Source organism: Bos mutus, chromosome 7 (assembly GCF_027580195.1).
Source record: "Bos mutus isolate GX-2022 chromosome 7, NWIPB_WYAK_1.1, whole genome shotgun sequence".
NCBI lineage: Eukaryota > Metazoa > Chordata > Mammalia > Artiodactyla > Bovidae > Bos > Bos mutus.
Window position 1 is genome coordinate 77,935,740 of NC_091623.1, and position 18,669 is coordinate 77,954,408.

Below are 18,669 nucleotides of genomic sequence, written 5' to 3' on the forward strand. Positions count from 1 at the left end.
GGAGAAGTTCTCTCTCGTGATGATGAAAGTGCCCCAGCAGCTCCAGGCTCACATCCCACTGGCTTTGAATTGCAACACAGATTGTCTCTTTCTCAGTGGTCCCAACCAACACCCCAGGGATGACTCTCATTGACCCATTTTGGGTCACGTGCATGTGCCACCATTGTTTACTGGGCTTCCCAGCTGGCTCTAGTGGTAAAGAATCCACCTGCAGTGCAGGAGATGTAAGAGACACAGGTTTGATCTCTGGGTCGGGAAGATCGCCTGGAGAAGGAAATGGCAACCCACTCTGGTATTCTGGCCTGGAAAATCCTGTGGACAGAGGAGCCTGTTGGGCTATAGTCCATGGGGTCACAAAGAGTCAGACATGACTGAAGCAACCTAGCATGCATGCAGTTGAGGGGTGTGGAATGCTCCAGTTGTCAAAGTCTGCATCATAGGCCTTCCCCTTTAGCAAGGATGACAGCCTGACTTGAACTGCATGGGCAGGGAGGAGGTTCTCCAGTCGTCCACAAGCAGGAAACACAACACTCCTGAGTCTTCATTGCTACATGGATTCAAAGACCTGAGAGGTGTGCCCTACCCCCCCAGGCCAGACAAGAGGCTGGTGAGATCCAGACAGACCTTCAACAGGCTCTACTGAATGCCTACTATGTGTCTGGCACTGTCCTTGGTGCTGAAGATATCTGGCGATGATAGACTTGGTTGCCACCTTCAGTAGCTCACATTGTAGTGAAGATCACAGACACTAATGAACAAAACATTAAGCAGATAGGATTATTTCAGAGGTGTTGTGTTCAATGAAGAGCATAAGGGGTTGCTTTTAGGTTGAGCCAGTCAGGAAAGTCTTCTCTGGGTGGGTGACACCTGAGCAGAACTAAATGTCAAGGAGCCTCCCTGGGCTGCTCCAGGAAAAGGATTTTCCAGGCAGGGAATAGCAACTGCTGTGAGGTGTGAATCAGCCTGGAGTGTTGTAGGCATAGCTAGAAAGCTGCTGTGGATGGAAGGTGGAGTGTGAGAAACAGGTGAGGTCAGAGAGGTGGACCTGACCTGAGAGTGATGTGGTCTGGTTCAGGATTTTCAGAGATCTCTCTGGCCACCTTGTGGAATTAGTGAGTGTGTGGCCAGGTCCTGGGGCAAAGGCATCTGAAAGAAACTTTCAGCTCTGAAGAGTACTGTCTGTAACCTGGGCTGGAGGCTACAGAGAACCCACAGGGAAGTTTAAGCAGGGGAGTGGCAAAACCTGAGTTCTGGAATGATCATTTATACTGGCCCTGAGGGGCTCAGCAAATCAGAAGCTAGTTCATGTGGCGAGGGGGCTCCATCAGGGAGAGGAGAAGTGGGAACTCTGCTTCCTGCCGATGTACAGATGCCCCAAGAGGCCCAGCCCGGGCGAAGAAAAGGGGGCCACCTGTGGAACACTGGGCTTCAGGTTCTGGAAGGTCTGTCACTATCCCCGTGGTAGGGCTGTGGGCCCTGGAACTCCAGGTGGGGGCATGTGCTTGGGCATGAAGAAAATGGATTGGAACTCAGAGTTGATGAAACCTTTTGTATTAGAGGGGCTTCCCCGGTGGCTCAGAGGTTAAAGCATCTGCCTGCAATGCAGGAGGCCTGGGTTCAATTTCTGGGTCGGGAAGATCCCCTGGAGAAGGAAATGGCAACCCACTCCAGTATTCTTGAGAATCCCATGGATGGAGGAGCCTCAGTCCACGGGGTCACAAAGAGTCGGACACGACTGAGAGACTTCACTTTCACTTTCTTTTGTTACAGACCTTGCCGGTGGGCTCCCTGGTGTTATCTGTGCAGGCCACGGACAAAGACACAGGCTCGGCCGGCGCGGTGGTATACTCCATAGAAAAGGTGAGAGTGTATGGTCCACGTGGGAGTGTGGGCGCTGCCGCTCCTCGTGGCCACCAGGGGGCAGCATCTCCCACACAACCTGCAGGGACCTTCCAGCCCAGGAGCTCTGCCATGGCCCAGCCCTGGTCCCCACACCATCCTCTGGCCCCCTCTGGCCCCCTCTGGCCCCCTCTGGCCCCATTCGGTCCAGTCGCCTAAGAAGGGTATCTGCTGCAGACTGAACCCTTCTCCCCACCCTTTCACCTGGAGTGCTGAGGCAGTATCTTGCCCATTTCCCAGAGGCAGAAACTGAGAATCAGAGAGGTTATGTGACCTGGTGAGGTCAAGAGCAAAGCCAGGATTCGACCCCAGGCCTCTGAGAGGAGGTCCTAGGGGCAGAGCCATCCTGGGGCAGCCTGGCCTGACTGTGCTATGCCTCAGGTCATTCCTGCCACGGAAGGCAGTGAGTACCTCTTCAGGATCCTACCCAATGGTTCCATCATCCTCAATGGCAGCCTCGACTACAACACCAAGAGTTCCTTCTATCAGCTGGAGCTGAAGGCCTGTGTGAGTAGGGGCGCTGGTGGGAGCTGGGGGCATGGGGACCCGAGACCCAGATTCATGGAGACCTGTCTCCCGGCAGGACTCGGGTGGCCTGTACAACAATCACACCGTCATCCAGTGCTCCTCATCTGTCTTCGTGTCCATCTCTGTAATCGACAAGCCAGACCTGGACCCCCAGTTTGTTAGGGAGTTTTACTCAGCCTCCGTGGCTGAGGATACACCCCAGGTATGCTGGGCACCTGGGAGAGGGCCTGGGGGGAGCTGAGTGGTAGGGAAAGGGTCTGGCTACTGACCGTGCCTCCCTGCAGGGAACCTCGGTGCTGAAGGTGGAGGCCATGGATGGTGACAGAGGCATCAATGACCCTGTGATCTACAGCATCTCCAGTGAGAACGGGATGTCCCCAGGCTGGGGCTGGGGCAAGGGAAGGGGTGGGGGTTCCGTCAGAGCCACCGGAAGGAGCTGCTCCTGCTGCTTCTTCCCAGATTCCACAAGGCCTGGCTGGTTTGATATTGGCAAGCAAGATGGGGTGATCACAGTCAACAGTCCCCTGGACAGAGAGCAACTGCTAGAGGAGGATGAGGAAGTGCAAGTGCAGGTCACGGTGAGTGAGGGAGCCACTGCCCTCTTTGCACCCCCGCTCTCTGCACCCCCACTCTCTGCACCCCCACTTTGACCTTTGATCTCAGCTCTCTCAGAATGCTGGTTCTCTGACCTCTGCCTTCCGGCTTCAACTCTGCTCTCAGGCTACCGAGACGCACCCCAACATCCACGGGCAGGAGGCCAAGGCGAGCATATGGGTCACGCTGAGAGTAACAGACGTCAATGACCACGTACCTGAGTTTTACAACTGCAGCCTCCAAGACTGCGCATTCACTCCCAACGAGACTCAAGTCAACTTCACTGGCTACGTGGATGAGCACGCCTCCACGCGCATCCCCATTGAGGACCTCACCATGGTGGTCTACGACCCAGACAAGGCAGGTGCACCCAGATCATAGGCAGGGTGGGCGGAAGTGATGATGGGGGATCACTGGGGAGGGGAGGTGGCGAGTGACCAGCAGAGCACCGACCATGGTACACAGTGTCACAGTGGGTGACAGCAGTGCCAACCATGCGTGGAGGTGACAATCAGAGTTTGAATGACATTTGGAACTTCTGAGTGATGCTGAGCTGGTGGGAGGTCTTGTGTTCAGGGTGGAGCTCAGTGGTGGGGAATGGAAAGGCAGGATGCTGGGTAATGTTGAGTGGAATGTCACTTTCGGTGGTGGTGTGTAGAGGGTAGTGATGGGTAGATAGTGAAGTTGAGGGGAGCTGGTATTGGATATTGGGGGATGTGGGAGGTGTTGAGCACGGACGCTTCTAAATGGGTGTCAAATTGGAAGGCATTCTTGGGAGAGGTTGGGATTGAGTGGTGGATGATTTGGGTAGTACTGAATGCTGAATAAGTACAGTGGTAGTGACAATGAGTTGATACAAAGTGTTGAGTGGGGGATGATTTTGGGTGGTGGTGGTGGTTGGGTGGTGTGTGGAGTTTATGGTTGGCATTAAGTGGAGAGGGTATGGAGCAGAAGGGGCGTGTGGGTAATGGGCCAATGTTGGGCACTGATGGTGTTTGGTGTTGGAGTGCGTGGTGGAGGGTGGCTGGTACAGAAGACTCAAAGGGAGTGAGTGGTGTGTGTCCAGGCTCTGCAGCCCAGGCTGGGGCCCACAGTGCCTCAGAGAAGTCTTCTTCTGATGAGCCCACATCTACAGGGACTAGTGACCAGTCCACCCTCCCAGGGTCTGTGGCCAGGGATTGGGGGAAAGACGCAGGAGGGTACACTGCAGGACGGGGGTCCCTACTTACAGCCCACCTCTACAGGGCAGCAACGGCACCTTCCTGCTGACCTTGGGGGGCCCGGATGCCGAAGCCTTCAGCGTCTCCCCGCAGCGGGCAGCGGGCTCAGTGGATGTGCAGGTGCTGGTGAGGGAGCCATCGCTGGTGGACTACGAGAGGCAGTCCGTGATGCTGGTGCAGGTGAGCGGTGCTCGGTGGCCCAGGGGAGCCAGCCACGGGGCGCTCCCACCCCCACGCCGCTTCTCTTCCTCTGTCCTTAGGTCACAGCCACTGACTCTGTCAGCGGGAACGCCTCTGTCGCCTCGGTGACCATCCACCTTCGAGACACCAATGACCACAGGCCCACGTTCCCCAGCAGCATGTACAACCTCAGCGTCTTTGAGCACAGTCCTGTCGGCTATGTGGTCACCGACAGCATCCGCGTGAGTGACGGGACAGGGCTGGACTGGGCTGGGAGAGGCGTGGAGATGGGCAGGCCTGGGGCTGGCCCTGCCAGAGTCTCTGCATCATCTGGGGTCATCGGATCCCAGCAAGCGTGCATGTACATGTGAGTGTGCGAGGGTGAGCGTGTCAGTCTGAGTAGTCAAGGGCTTCTCCCTTCGGCTCAGGAAGCAAGCCTGCCCTGTCCTCATCAATTACACGGTCAGCAGCGAGGGCATGGCTTCTGCTCAGTGTCCCATTTCCTGTCTCTCTGCCTCGCAGGCCTCCGATCCCGACACAGGAGAGGGGGGCCGCGTCACCTACAGCCTGCTTCCAGGGAACGGGTAACGTCTCTGATGGGAGCGGGGCAGGTGGTAAGGGGGACCCAGGTCCGCCTCTCTGCCTCACAGTGGGGCTAGAGGAGCCAGATAAAATATAGGGTACCCAGTTACATTTCAATTTCAGATAAATAAATTATTCCTTTTTTTGTTGTTGTTGTGTAAGTAGGTTGCAAATATTCCATGGGACGTCCTAAAATACTTTTCATTGTTTATCTGAAATTCAAATTGAAGTGGGCATCCTGCATCTTTTTTCGCTCCATCTGGCCGCAGGGCGGACATCTTTGCAGTGGATCCAGACTCGGGGAAGGTGACGGTGAGAAACAGCGAGCTGCTGGACCGGGAGAAGCAGGCTGTGTACTACCTCACGCTGCAGGCCACGGACGGCGGGAACCTGTCGTCCTCGACCACGCTACAGATCCACGTGCTAGACGTCAATGATAACAGTCCCGTGGTCAGCGGCTCCTACAACATCTTTGTCCAGGAGGAGGAGGGAAATGTCTCCGTGACCATCCAGGTGCGAGCCAGCCTGAAACTGGTGGGCGGAGGGAACAGGCCCAGGGCACCAAGCCTGGCTCTGTGGTCATGTTGGCCCTGTGCTGGAATCTGGGCTCTGCTGTGTAGCCCTGAGAAAGTCACTCAGTCTCTCTAGGCCTCCATTTCTTCTTTGGAAAATAAGGTCAATCATAGACCTTATTCCCAGGGTCATAAAGGATATAAAGTACTGCCTAGCACAGAGCAAGCCCTCAAAAACCACACTGCTCTTTAAAATGCAGGTCCCGACCTCACTCCAAAAAGGATTTGGGTGGCTTAGATTTAAAAGTATAATAAAAGAAATGAAGAAAAAGAGAAAATAAACACAAATCATGTCCAACTCTATGTGACCCCATGGACTGTAGCCCACCAGGCTCCTCCATCCATAGAATTGTCCAGGAAAGAATATTGGAGTGGGTTGCCATTCCCTTCTCCATGGGATCTCCTGACCCAGGGATTGAACCCAGGCCTCCTGCATCACAGGGAGATTCTTTACCATCTGAGCTACCAGGTGGTGTAAGCACAAAGGCAGGGTTAAACCCGAAGCCATACAATTGCTAGGAGAGGGCTGAAAATTCAGTTGTGAGCTTCATAATGGCCAGAGCAAAAATGGAAATGAGACCAGTGGCCAGGTTCTCAGAGATGAGGAGATAAGAACCAACTGTTGGCTCCAGAGGAACGCTGGGGAGAAGCTCCTGCACCGAATCATCGATAAGGACGTCTTGTGAGAAGCAGGAAACAAAGTCTTCAGAATGACAATCATGTGGCCACGGGGCCCTCCCGTCTTTCTGGGGCTTGTGGTTTCCTGATCTCTTGATAACCTTGTGAAGTAGCTGCTCTAATGGTCCCCATTTCACGGAAGGAGAAAACAGGCTTAAAGAGGTTAAGTGACTTTCCTGTGGCTGTACAGCCAATGAGTGGCAGTGCTGAAACCTGGGTCTTTCTCCATGCATCTCAATGCTTCTCACCCTGGTCTGAGAGCTCTTTGGGGGCAGGAGCATCTCAGATATGCTGCTGGAACCACAGTGCCCGGTTTCAGCCCTGAGAAGTGCTTGGCGAATCAGCCGGCCTGAGTTCAGAGTGCTGAGGGATGAACAACCAGAGTTTTTCATTTCATAAACAAGAACCCGACAGATCTAAAACAAAAAGAGCTGAAGGTGTCAGTATGCGAGGGAGGAGACTAAAGAATTGGGTCCAAGTCAGACTAGCCCAGCTCTGGATTCAAAGCCACATTTGCTGAGCACTTACGTGCAGCAGGCCCTTTGCTGAGCCCTGGGTCCTCCGAGATGAATTCACCATAATTCCTGCTTCCAGAGAGGGTGGCAGACCATCACGCAAGGGTGTCACTTGTGCTGTGTGGAAGGCGGCACAGGGGTGGGGGAAGCCCCGCGGAGGGACCAACCTGACCTGGAGTCAAGCAGACACGGTGTCGAAGGCATTCGTGTGTGAGCGCAAAGCCCTGATGGCAGGGGAGAGCCTCTTGGGCTCTCTGTGCCCAGTCACCCTAAAGGCACACCAAGCGTGTGCTCAGGAGCCTGGCAGGACAGGAATACACACACACAGATTGGGTGAAGAATTTCAGCTACTTAAAAAAAATAATAAAGCACTGAAGTAGTCATGATGAATCAGAATCTCGTTGGACTTCACACTTACTTTTTTGGCTGCACCACGTGGCCTGTAGGATCTCAGTCCCTCTACCACCCCCACAGCCAGGGACTGAATCTGGGCTCCAGGAGGCAAAGTCCAGAATTGTAACCACCAGGCCACCACGGAATTCCCCTACATTTACTTCTGTTGGTTAATTTTTACGTTTGACTGTCTTTAGTATATTGCCCCCACACCTCTCACCTCGCTAGAATATCAGCTCCATACGGGAACTGTCTTGATCACAGCTCTAGTCCAGTACCTAGAACAGGGCTGGGCATGTGGTAGGTAAACATGTGTGGGATGAAGGAATGACCTCAGTGTTTAAGACCTCAGAAGGTCTTGCAAGCTCTTGTTGGTCCTGTCCTCTTAGCTGGGAGACAGGAGCTGGGAATTGGGGAGAAGCCCTCTGATTTTAGGAGGGGGAGGCCCATGGGTGGGCAAGCACCTGATGGCGGGCATCCCAACCCTGCTCACCTGCCCAGGCTCACGACAATGACCAGCCAGACACCAACAACAGCCTGCTGCACTTCAGCCTCCTGCCCAGCCCCTTTAGCCACAACTTCTCAGTGGACCCCGACAAAGGCATTCTCAGAAACCTGGGGCCCTTGGACCGAGAGGCCATCGACCCTGCTCTGGGGGGCCGCATCGTGCTGAGCGTGAACGTGTCTGACTCTGGCGAACCTGCCCTCTGGACCACAGTCGGTGTCACCATCACCGTGGAGGTAAGGCCCGGCTCAGTTGGGGACGGGGTTTGGGATGAACCCTGTATTGGGAGGCTCCCGAGAAGGTGGCCTGTTCTGCCTCCTCCCAGCTCAAATCACATTTCTGCCCTTGCAATATAGTGGGTAAAAGAGTTCTGGAGCCAAGCTGATGGGTTAGAGTCCTGGCTCATTGGTTGTGTAACCTTAGGCAATCAGTCAGCCTCCCTGTGTCCTCAACTTCCTCATCTGTAAAATGGGGATGAAAATAATATGAGTTAATAAATGGAAAGTGTTGCAAAGAATGCCCGGCCTGGAGAAAACACTCAGTGCACACCTGGCCCTGCAAGGGAGCGGGGGTTAGCTCCATCATATTGATCAAAAAACTAAGGTGCACAGAGGTTCAGTAGCTTGCCTGGGTCACAGAATGGGGCTTTGAATTCAGTCTGGTTCTAAGGCTGCTGTCCGGCCACAAGCACCTTATGTCCACGATGTAGTTGGCGCCCCCTTGGGTTTTGCAGTGCACAGCCTGCACCACTGTACACAGCAGTCTTGTTTCCCACTGGGTTGGGATGTGACACTTTCCTACAAGGGTCAGAATGTGATATCAGGGAAAACAGAAACAGAAGATATCAGAAGCCAGGTGAGGTCTCACCAGCTGTCTTTGGGGGTCGGGGGCAATAGGCCATAAAGAAGGAAAAAAAGCAAAACTGCCTTTCTTGAGCCATCAGGGTTCTTTCACACCCATGAGCCCTGTGAGTAGGGATGATGACCCCAATCTGCAGATGAAGACACTGAGGCTCAGAGAGGTCAGAGTCACACACGAGGAAGAGATGGAGCTGGGTTGAACTTGGAGCTGTGCTTGTAGCTCCTCCTGTGAGGACGACCTTGAGAAGGCAGCTGGCCATGGGCATGGGGCAGTGATGCCATCTCTGGGAAATCTCCATCAGAAATTCCACCTGGTTAAGAAGGAGAGGGCTCTGGTTTTCAAAGATGTCCGTCCTACCATTATTTAGAAAAAGCCCAAAGCAAAAGTCCATGAGCCGCCCTGGGGAAGGACCCGGAGAGCCAAGAGCACTCAGTATACCAGCGTCAGGGGAGGAGGTGCAGGCGGAGTTGGCCTGATGCTGTGACACAGGAGCAGCACTCTGCGTGGGTGACCAGAGAGGCCACTGGAAAGGGAAGGCGAGAACAGAATGCAGTGGGCATCCGAGGGCAGGACCAGGTCCAGCCCTGGCATATGCCCCCAGCGCCTCCCCACCTGAGCTCAGAGCGAGTGTGGTGGGGCCAACCAAGGGTAGGAGGGACAGGAGGAAGGAGGGGACCAGGAAAAACTTGGGTATTTGTGGGATCATGGTGGTATTGGGACCAACACAGTAAATCCGAGAGATGGGGAGTCAAGCTGGGCCAGGCAGGGACACAGGTGGGGATGCAGAACCATCCTCTGGAGAGCAGGGTCTGAGACAGCTGTGAGTGGTGGGCAGGGAAACACAGTGCGCACCCAACTTCAGAGGGCCTGCCGTGGACCTCGGAGCCCCAGGAGGTGGGGTCTGGGCTAGCTCTGTCCTCTTGAAGTCTGTTTCATCATTTCTGAAGTGGGCAGCGCTGTCTGAGGAGAGGGACAGAGAGAATGGACCGCAGGTCAGGGGAAATATTAGCTTCTCAGGCTATGTCTGGGGAGGCCCAATCCGGGGGCCTGAGTTCCCTGGGCTCAGAACAGCCTCTGTCTGCAGGACATCAATGATAATCTGCCCATCTTCAACCAGTCCAGATATTCCTTCTCAGTGAGGGAGAGAGACCCAGGTAAGTCCTCCCTGGGGCTCCCTGGGTAAGTCAAGGGCAGGCCTGAGGCCCCCAAGGTGGGTGAGGATGGAGGATGCCTCCGGTGGCCGCCAGGCCGGGGGTCCTTCTGCACTCTGCCCCTCATCCACAGGAGTGCAGGTGGGCATGGTGGAGGCCTGGGATGCAGACCAAACGGAAGCCAACAATCGTATCAGCTTCAGCCTGTCAGGGAGCGGCGCCAACAACTTCATGATCCGAGGCTCAGTGCTGGGGTCTGGGCAGGCAGTGGGCCGCCTCTCGTTGCCCTTGGATGTGAGCCTGGACTACGAGACACAGGCCTCCTTCAGTCTGATCATGAGTGCCGAGAACGCGGACGCCCAGGGGCGTGAGACTACAGCAGAAGTCCTTGTAACTGTGGAGGACGTGAATGACGTGCCACCCACCCTGGACTCAGCCTCGCTCCAGGGCATCCGGGTGGCCGAGAATGGCTCGCAGCACGGCATTCTGGTCAACGTGGTGGCCCAGGACAGGGATACCATGTCCCAGGTGGAGGTACAGCTCGTGAATGTCATCTGCACCAAGGCTGGAGTTGACGTGGGCAGCCTGTGCCACGGCTGGTTCTCTGTGCTGGCCAACGGCTCGGTGATCATCAACCAGAGCGAGGCCATCGACTATGAGGCCTGTGACTTGGTCACACTGGTCGTGCGGGCCTATGACCTCACAACAGACCCCCGCTTCCAGGCCTACAGTGACAATGGTGAGGCAGCCTGGCCTGCAGGGCTCAGCAGGCTGCAACATAGGGGCTGTGGGGAAGGACTGGAATTTGTAAGGTCGGGGTTCAAATCCTGGCTCCAGCCCCGGCCAGCTGTGCCCCTGGGAAAGTCACGACACTGCCCAGAACTTTAGTTGCCCCATCGGTCAAGTGGAGTTGGGTAGTAGGTTGCCTATGAAGAGTACATGAGAATATGTATGGAAGGCATTGAGTGCAGTGCTTGGCATGCTGTTGTTGTCCAGTTGCCCAGTCGCGTCTGACTCTTTGCGACCCCATGGACTGCAGCATGCCAGGCCTCCCTCTCCCTAACCATCTCCCCCAAATTTGCCCAAGTTCATGTCCATTGCGTTGGTAATGCCATCCAGCCATCTCATCCTCTGACTCCCTCTTCTCCTCCTGCCTTCAATCTTTCCCAGCATCAGGGTCTTTTCTAATGAGTTGGCTGTTCACATCAGATGAACAAAATACTGGAGCTTCAGCTTCAGCATCAGTCCTTCCAACGAGTATTCAGGGTTGATTTCCTTTAAGATCGACTGGTTTGATCTCCGTGTTGTCCAAGGGACTTTAGCACTTAATGCTGTGATGCTGAGAGGCAGTGTAAAGAGACTTCAGAGCCACGTGTGTGCTCAGATCCCACGTCTGACACCAAGTAGCAATAACAGTCACATCAACAGCCAGCATATATTGAATCCTTACTACAGCCCAGCCTATGCTAGGCACCTTGCAAGCATTTCACCATTTTACTCCCACACAATCCATGTGGTAGGTGATCCCTAGCCAATTTTATAGATGAGGAAACTGAGGTACAGAACGGGCAGTTCAATAATGTAGCTTACACAGCTAACCAGGGCCAGAATAATGTTGTGGCCAGGTGGGACATACCTGGGCTGGGCTCAGTCCTGGCCCAGTGGTCTCACTGTGTGACTTTGGACAAGTTGCTTATCCTCTCTGAGGTCTGGGGAGAATGCTCCCTCCTACACAGGCCAGAGGAGACTGAGTTAGTAGGGGAGGGGTCTGACCGTGGGTGATGCATGGGAGGGAGGCTGCTGGGAACAAGCCTGAGGACCAGGCTTTGTGGGTCAAGTCTTGCTTAGAGACCAAAGCCAGCCAATCTTTTCCCTCTAGGAAGCCTCCCCATCACCATCGAGGATGTGAATGACAACGCGCCTTATTTTCTGCCTGAGGATAAGACTTTTGGTAAGCTGCAAGCCCCTCCCTCCCCACCCACACTGTACTCTGCCAGAACTACCTTTGGGCAACTCCCACAGATGCTGCTCAGACCCCAGGTGTGCCTCTGGAAAGGGAGGAAGGCCTCCAGCCCTGTCTCTCTCTCAGGGATTCAACAGGAGGAGAGACCCGAGTTTTCACTCTATCTCTGTCCCAACTCACATCTGACCCTGGGCCCGGCCCTCCTTCTCTGGCCTCAGTTTCCCCATCTGCACAATGGGGGGTGGAGGACCTGCTAACTAGCGGCTCAGGGGTAGCTGTAATGGGGGTCTGGCAGTAGAGAGCTTAAGGGCAGGTTTGGAGGGATGCGCCCCGAGCTGGGCTTATTATGGTCAGCAGTTGGCCCAGGGGCACTGGCCCTGATGCCACTGACCTCTTCCTGTCTACACTTGCAGTGATCATCCCAGAACTCGTCATGCCCAACCAGCAGGTGGCGTCCGTCCGGGTAAGTCCCTGGCTCCAGCCGTTGTCAGTCACATCAGCCCCAGGAGACACAGGGCCTAGGCCTGTGGGTCTTTCAGCCATCCTCCAAATGTTTAGACACTAGAAAGAAAATGTATTAACTCTCTGGGATGGAAATGAAGCACCTGCTTAATTGATATCATTAAACTCCATTAATTGTTAAGTGTGGTATTCATAAACAATTCATGACCCTAAAAACCACTTGCAGTGCTTTTCTTCAGAATTCTGGACTATTACAGAGAAATCACAATAACTGTAAATTAAACAAGTTCCTCGTATTAAATAATTTCCAGAGCAAGCTGCAAAAATGCTTTCAATTTTTATAGCAGTGGATGTGTTTATATTAGAAGGTGGTAGCTGTCCCCGCAGTGGGTGGGGCTGAGGCCTCCCCCACAGCCCTGGGGCCTGGGTCTGGCCAGGCCTTTTAACTGAGCTGGGGAGCTGTTGTGCCTTTTAGGAACTCACTTTCCCTTCCAGACAAGAAGCTGTCAGCTCTTGGCAGTGACTCCTTAGGGTTCAGGCGTTTTAATATGTGGGTGGCCCTCCTTGAGTTATGGAAAGGGCATGGGTGTGGAGATGGATGGGTCTGGCCCTCCCCACTTACAGCCGAATGTGCCCTGGGGAAGACAGGTCTCTGTCAGAACCCCAGTGTCCTCCCATAAAAGGGGAATAGTAATTCTCCCTTTCTGGGCCTTCCCAGGTGGCGCTAGTGGTAAAGAACCCGCCTGCCAATGCAGGAGACATAAAGATGTGGGTTTGATCCCTGGGTTGGGAAGATCCCCTGGAGGTAGGCATGGCAACCCACTCCAGTACTCTTGCCTGGAGAATCCCATGGACAGAGGAGCCTGGCGGGCTACGGTCCATGGAGTCGCAGAGTTGGACACGACTGAAGCCACTTAGCACTCATGCAGTTCTTCCTCTCTAGGTTCTTTCTAGGCTCAAAGGGTCAGTTTTCCAATCTTCAGCCCTGGCTGAAGACGTTCATTCCTACGTCAGGAGTGTGGCCCTGGCTTTGAACAATTTTCTTTAAATCAACTCCCTTTTGAAACGTCAACACCAGCTTTAGCCTCATCCTGAACAGTGACATCAGTGGCCTCACGGCTCTGTGTGTTGGTCGTATTCTTCTCCGAAAGGCACTAGAGTGAATAAAAATGCCTCATTTCATGGTCCGCTGGGGGAATTCATACTCCTGTTAGCGAGTGCTGAAAGGAGGGGTCTGGGGGAAGGTGCTTGGTACACAGTAGGTGCTCAGGACAACTGAGTGTTCCTAGGCTTGTGCGTGTGTGGCAGTGAGAGGGGGAACCTTCCCAGGGTGACCTTCTACCTGGGAGAGACTTGGGCAGTGACCTGTTGAGTTGAAGCAGGGACATATTCAAACACTGTTTGTTTAAAGCACTTGGTCAGTGGCCTGGGGAAGGCCAAAAGAGGTCACGGCAGGGCCAGGCTCCCAGGCTACCCTAGCTTCAGATTCCTGCTGGGGCTGGAGGGGTGCCTGGCCTGGCCCAGCCCCCACAGTGTGTTCCCTCTGTCTTGCTCCCAGGCCAGAGATGACGACTCAGGGAACAACGCAGCCATCCTGTTCTCCATCTTTCAAGTGGATTTCATCGCTAAGGATGGGGCCGTGATCCCTTTTCAGGGCTTCTTCCGGGTCTCCACTTCCTCGGAGGCCAGCGTGTTCACTGGCAACATTGAGTAACTGCGGGAAGCCCCTGGACAGGGGTGGGGGAGCCAAGCGGGGCCTCAGGGCAGTGAGTTCCCCATCCTAGGAGGGGTCCAAGGGGGTTCTGAGAGGACTACAGCTTGGGTTTCAGAACTGAGTGGTGCCCTCCTACCTTCCGTAGCCTGGTGACCAGCCTTGATTCCACTCTCCAAGGCACCTACCAAGTGACGGTCAAGGCCCAAGACAGCCCTTCTGAGGGTCCTGCCCAGGAAGCCAGAATCACCCTAAACGTGAGTGTTAGGTTCTGTCTCAGTTCCCAGTGCCCTCTGCCACTCCAGGGTCCCTTGCGTCTCATCTTCCCCATGTCCCCCTCCCATAGCTCTTTACCGTGGACCAGAGTTACCGCGTGAGGCTGCAGTTCTCACTGAACAAGGAGGAGGTGGGCGCCAACTCGGAAAAGATTAAGGAGTAGGTCTCAGGAGCCAGGGGGCGGGTGGCTTGTGGGGAAGAACAGGGCTTGGGAGGCTAGTCCCTGATAGAAATCTGAATGGAATATCTCTCAACCCTGTCCGTGACCCACATTTGATCTGGTCCTTGTCTTTGACCCTATACCTGTACCGGCACTTCCATTCTGCATGTGCCCAGAAGCCTATGGTTGGCTGGGCAGAGACAGGCCTAAATAGGGCTGCCACATATAGTTGCAAAGGCAGTGCACTGCACAAGGGCACTCTGCTTGCTAAGCTATAAACCCGGTCCCAGAGGAAGGGGCTTCCTTGTCTAATTTGCACAAGAGTGCTACTTGCTTAGCCAGTGGAGCTGTCCGGAGGAGGTGACCCTCACACAATCCCTAATTTCACTGCAGAGCCCTGGCCACAGGCCTGGGCTAAGGCCCCTACCCCAACCCTCTGTGACATCTGCCCTCTTTGCAGGGCTCTTGCTCAGGCAACCAGGACTACTGTCTACATTGTGAACATTCAGGACATAGACTCCCAGGTTCGGTGAGTGCCCACTCGGTGGATGGGGCGAGAAAGACAGGATCAGCAGCAGGGGTGTGGCCGGGTGGTCCTGGGCTGCGGGCTTCACCTCTGCCCCATTCCAGGGCCCGAGGACGTTCCTATCTTGATGCCTATTTTGTCTTCTCAAATGGGTCAGCCTTGACCCTTGACCAGCTGAGTATGTGAGTGGGGCTGCCCTTGGGGTGGGCAGGAGGGTAAGCAAGAAGCCTGGGGGATGCCAATGTCCCTCGGGCCTGAGCGGGGCTTTGTGGCCAGGATGATCCGGAATGACCAGGACTCCCTGACGCAGCTGCTGCAGCTGGGGCTGGTGGTACTGGTGAGTGTTGGTGGGACAGAGGTAATAGGAGAGCAGGGAGGCGGGAGACTGACCCCACAGCCTCCTCCCATCACACTGCTTCTTCTCCAGGGCTCCCAGGACAACCAAGAGTCAGAGTCACAGGACACACTCCGCAACGTCACCATAGGACTGGGAGTGGCTTTGCTGCTGGCCATTGTGATCTTTAGCACAATCATCATGTGTACCCAGAAGAGGTGCTGCTCCCATCACCCTCTGTGTCTCAAACCTCCCCTCTCTTACCACCCAAGATATCTAGGGGTAGAAAGACCTGGAGCTTAGGTGTCAGGAACATCTGTATTAAATCCCCAGTGACTCCTTAGGATCTCTTGGGTAGGTCATCTCCCCTTCCCAAGCCTCAGTTTCCTCATATGCAAAATAGGCTTGATGCTAGATTCCCCAGATCATTTCAGGGATCCACGTGCATCTCATACCAGCAGACATCTGGCATATGTTGTTGTTGTTCAGTCACTCAGTCTTGTCTGGCTGTCTGCAACCCCATGGACTGTGGCACCCCAGGCTTCCTTGTCCTTCACTATCTCCCAGAGTTTGTTCAAACTCATGTCCATTGAGTCGGTGATGCCATCCAACCATCTCATCCTCTCTTGCCTCCTCCTCCTGCCTTCAATTTTTCCCAGCATCAGGGTCTTTTCCAATGAGTCAGCTCTTTGCAGCAGGTGGCCAAAGTATTGGAGCTCCAACATCAGTCCTTTCAATGAGTATTCAGGGTTGATTTTCTTTAGGATTGACTGATTTGACCTTGCATTCTAAGACTCTCAAGAGTCTTCCCCAGAATCACAGTTCAAAAGCCTCAATTCTTTGGTGCTCAGCCTTCTTTATGGTCCAACTCTCACATCCATACATGACTACTGGAAAAACCATAGTTTTGACTACAAGACTTTTGTCGGCAAAGTGATGTCTCTGCTTTTTAATATGCTGTCTAGATTGGTCATAGCTTTTCTTCCAAGGAGCAAGCGTCTTTTAATTTCATGGCTGTAGTCACTGTCCACAGTGATTTGGGAACCCAAGAAAATAAAGTCTGTCACTATTTCCACTTTTTCCCCATCTATTTGCCATGAAGTGATGGGACTGGATGCCATGATCTTCATTCTTTGAACACTGAGTTTTAAGCCGTCTTTCTTTCACTCTCCTCTTTTTACCTTCATCAAGAGGCTCTTTAGTTCCTCTTTGCTTTCTGCCATTGGGCATATCTGAAGTTGTTGATATTTCTCCCAACAATCTTGATTCCAGCTTGTGAGTCATCCAGCCTGGCATTTCATGTGATGTACTTTGCATAATTTAAATAAGCAGGGTGACAATATACAGCCTTTGTGTACTCCTTTCCCAATTTTGAACCAGTCCGTTGTTCTAACTGTTGTTTCTTGACCTGCATATAGGTTTCTCAGGAGGCAGGCAAGCTGGTCTGGTATTCCCATCTCTTTAAGAATTTTCTACAGTTTTTTGTGATCCATAGTCAAAGGCTTTAGCCTAGTTAATGGGGAGAAATAGATGTTTTTCTGGAATTTCCTTGCTTTCTCTATGATCCAATGGGTGTTGGCAATTTGGTATCTGGTTCCTCTGCCTTTTCTAAAACCAGGTTGTACATTTGGAAGTTCTTGGTTTATATGCTTTTGAAGCCCAGTTTGAAGGATTTTGAGCATTACCTTGCTAGCGCGTGAAATGAGCACAATTGTACGGTAGTTTGAACATTCTTTGCCATTGCCTTGCTTTGGGATTGGAATGAAAACTGACCTTTTCCAGTATTGTGGCCACTTGTGGCTGAGTTTTCCAAATTTGCTAACATATTGAGTGCGGTACTTGAACAGCATCATCTTTTAGGATTTGAAATACCTCAGCTGGAATTCCATCACCTCCACTAGCTTTATTCATAGTAATGCTTCCTAAGGCCCACTTGACATCACACTCCAGGATGTCTGGCTCTAGGTGAGTGGTCTCATCATCATGCTTATCCAGGTCACTGAGACCATTTTGTAGAGTTCTGTGTATTCTTGCCACCTCTTCTTAAACTCTTCTGTTTCTTTTAGGCCCTTGACATTTCTATCCTTTATTTTGCCCATCTTTGCATGAAATGTTCCCTTGGTATCTCTAATTTTCTTGAAGAGATCTCTAATCTTTCCCATTCTACTTTTTTCCTCTATTTCTTTGTGTTGTTCACTTAGGAAGACTTTCTCATCTCTCCTTGCTATTCTCTGGAACTCTGCATTCAGATGGGTATATCCTTCCTTTTCTCCTTTGCCTTTAGCTTCTCTTCTTTTCTCAGCTATTTGTTAGGCCTCCTCAGTCAACAACTTTGCCTTCTTGCATTTCTTTTTCTTGGGGATGGTTTTGGTCACTGCCTCCTATACAGTGTTACAAACCTCCATCCATAGTTCTTCAGGCACTCTGTTTACCAGATCTAATCCCTTGAATCTACTCATCACCTCCACTGTATCATCGTAAGTGATTTGACTTAGGTCATGCCTGAATGGTCTAATGGTTTTCCCTACTTTCTTCAATTTAAGCCTGAATTTTGCAATGAGGAGCCTATGATCTGAGCCACAGCTCCAGGTCTTGTTTTTGCTGACTGTAGAGAGCTTCTCCATCTTTGGCTGAAAAAACATAATCAATCTGATTTTGGTATTGACCATCTGGTGATGTCCACGTGTAGAGTCATCTCTTGGATGACTCTTGGGTTGTTGGAAAAGGGTGTTTGCTATGACCAGTGTGTTCTCTTGGCAAAACTCTGTTAGCCTTTGCCCTGATTCATTTTGTATTCTGAGGCCAAACTTGCTTGTTTCTCCAGGTATCTCTTGACTTCATACCTTTGCATTCCAGTCCCCTATGATGAAAGGGACACCCTTTTTAGTTAGTTCTAGAAGGTCTTGTAGGTCCTTATAGAACTGATCAACTTCAGCTTCTGTGGCATTAGTAGTTGTGGTATAGACTTGGATTACTGTGATGCTGAATAGTTTGCTTTGGAAACAAACCAAGATCATTCTTTTTTTTTTTTTTTTGATTTCATGCAAGTACTGCATTTTTGACTATGAGGACTATTACATTTCTTCTAAGGGATTCTTGCCCTTAAATATGCCCATTCCTATCCATTTTAGTTCACTGATTCCTAAAATCACTGATTCCTAAAATCAGATGTTCACTCTTGCCATCTCCTTCTTGACCACATCCATGGTCATGGACCTAACATTCCAGGTTCCTATGCAATATTGTTCTTTACAGCACTGGAGTTTACTTCCACCACCAGACACATCCACAGCTGAGTGCCAGTTGTGCTTTGGCCCAGCGTCTTCATTCTTTCTGGAGCTATTTCTCTGCTCTTCCCAGGTAGCTTTCTGGACACCTACCCATCTGGTGGGGCTCATCTTCCAGTGTTATTCATATTTTGTCTTTTCATACTGTTCATGGAGTTCTCAAGGCGAGAATACTGGAGTGGTTTGCCATTCCCTTCTCCAGTGAGCCATGGTTTGTCAGAACTTTCCACCGTGACCCGTCCGCCTGGGGTGGCTCTGCACAGCATGGCTCA

The 18,669-nt window shown here is 52.5% G+C and overlaps 1 protein-coding gene across 1 annotated transcript in view; it reads left to right on the plus strand.

Annotated features, from left to right (window-relative positions):
- Positions 1–18,669, plus strand: part of CDHR2 (cadherin related family member 2) — a 29,627-nt gene that overhangs the window by 6,596 nt on the left and 4,362 nt on the right. Inside the window, exons 6-27 of the mRNA XM_005892582.3 lie at positions 1,771–1,860; positions 2,281–2,406; positions 2,483–2,629; positions 2,712–2,787; positions 2,887–3,005; positions 3,148–3,381; positions 4,266–4,421; positions 4,502–4,663; positions 4,944–5,005; positions 5,273–5,516; positions 7,663–7,902; positions 9,612–9,681; positions 9,812–10,417; positions 11,558–11,629; positions 12,055–12,104; positions 13,662–13,813; positions 13,963–14,071; positions 14,161–14,249; positions 14,711–14,779; positions 14,881–14,958; positions 15,053–15,113; positions 15,204–15,328. Of these exons, the coding sequence (XP_005892644.2) occupies positions 1,771–1,860; positions 2,281–2,406; positions 2,483–2,629; positions 2,712–2,787; positions 2,887–3,005; positions 3,148–3,381; positions 4,266–4,421; positions 4,502–4,663; positions 4,944–5,005; positions 5,273–5,516; positions 7,663–7,902; positions 9,612–9,681; positions 9,812–10,417; positions 11,558–11,629; positions 12,055–12,104; positions 13,662–13,813; positions 13,963–14,071; positions 14,161–14,249; positions 14,711–14,779; positions 14,881–14,958; positions 15,053–15,113; positions 15,204–15,328 (3,137 nt within the window). The remainder of the gene's footprint in view (positions 1–1,770; positions 1,861–2,280; positions 2,407–2,482; positions 2,630–2,711; positions 2,788–2,886; positions 3,006–3,147; positions 3,382–4,265; positions 4,422–4,501; positions 4,664–4,943; positions 5,006–5,272; positions 5,517–7,662; positions 7,903–9,611; positions 9,682–9,811; positions 10,418–11,557; positions 11,630–12,054; positions 12,105–13,661; positions 13,814–13,962; positions 14,072–14,160; positions 14,250–14,710; positions 14,780–14,880; positions 14,959–15,052; positions 15,114–15,203; positions 15,329–18,669) is intronic.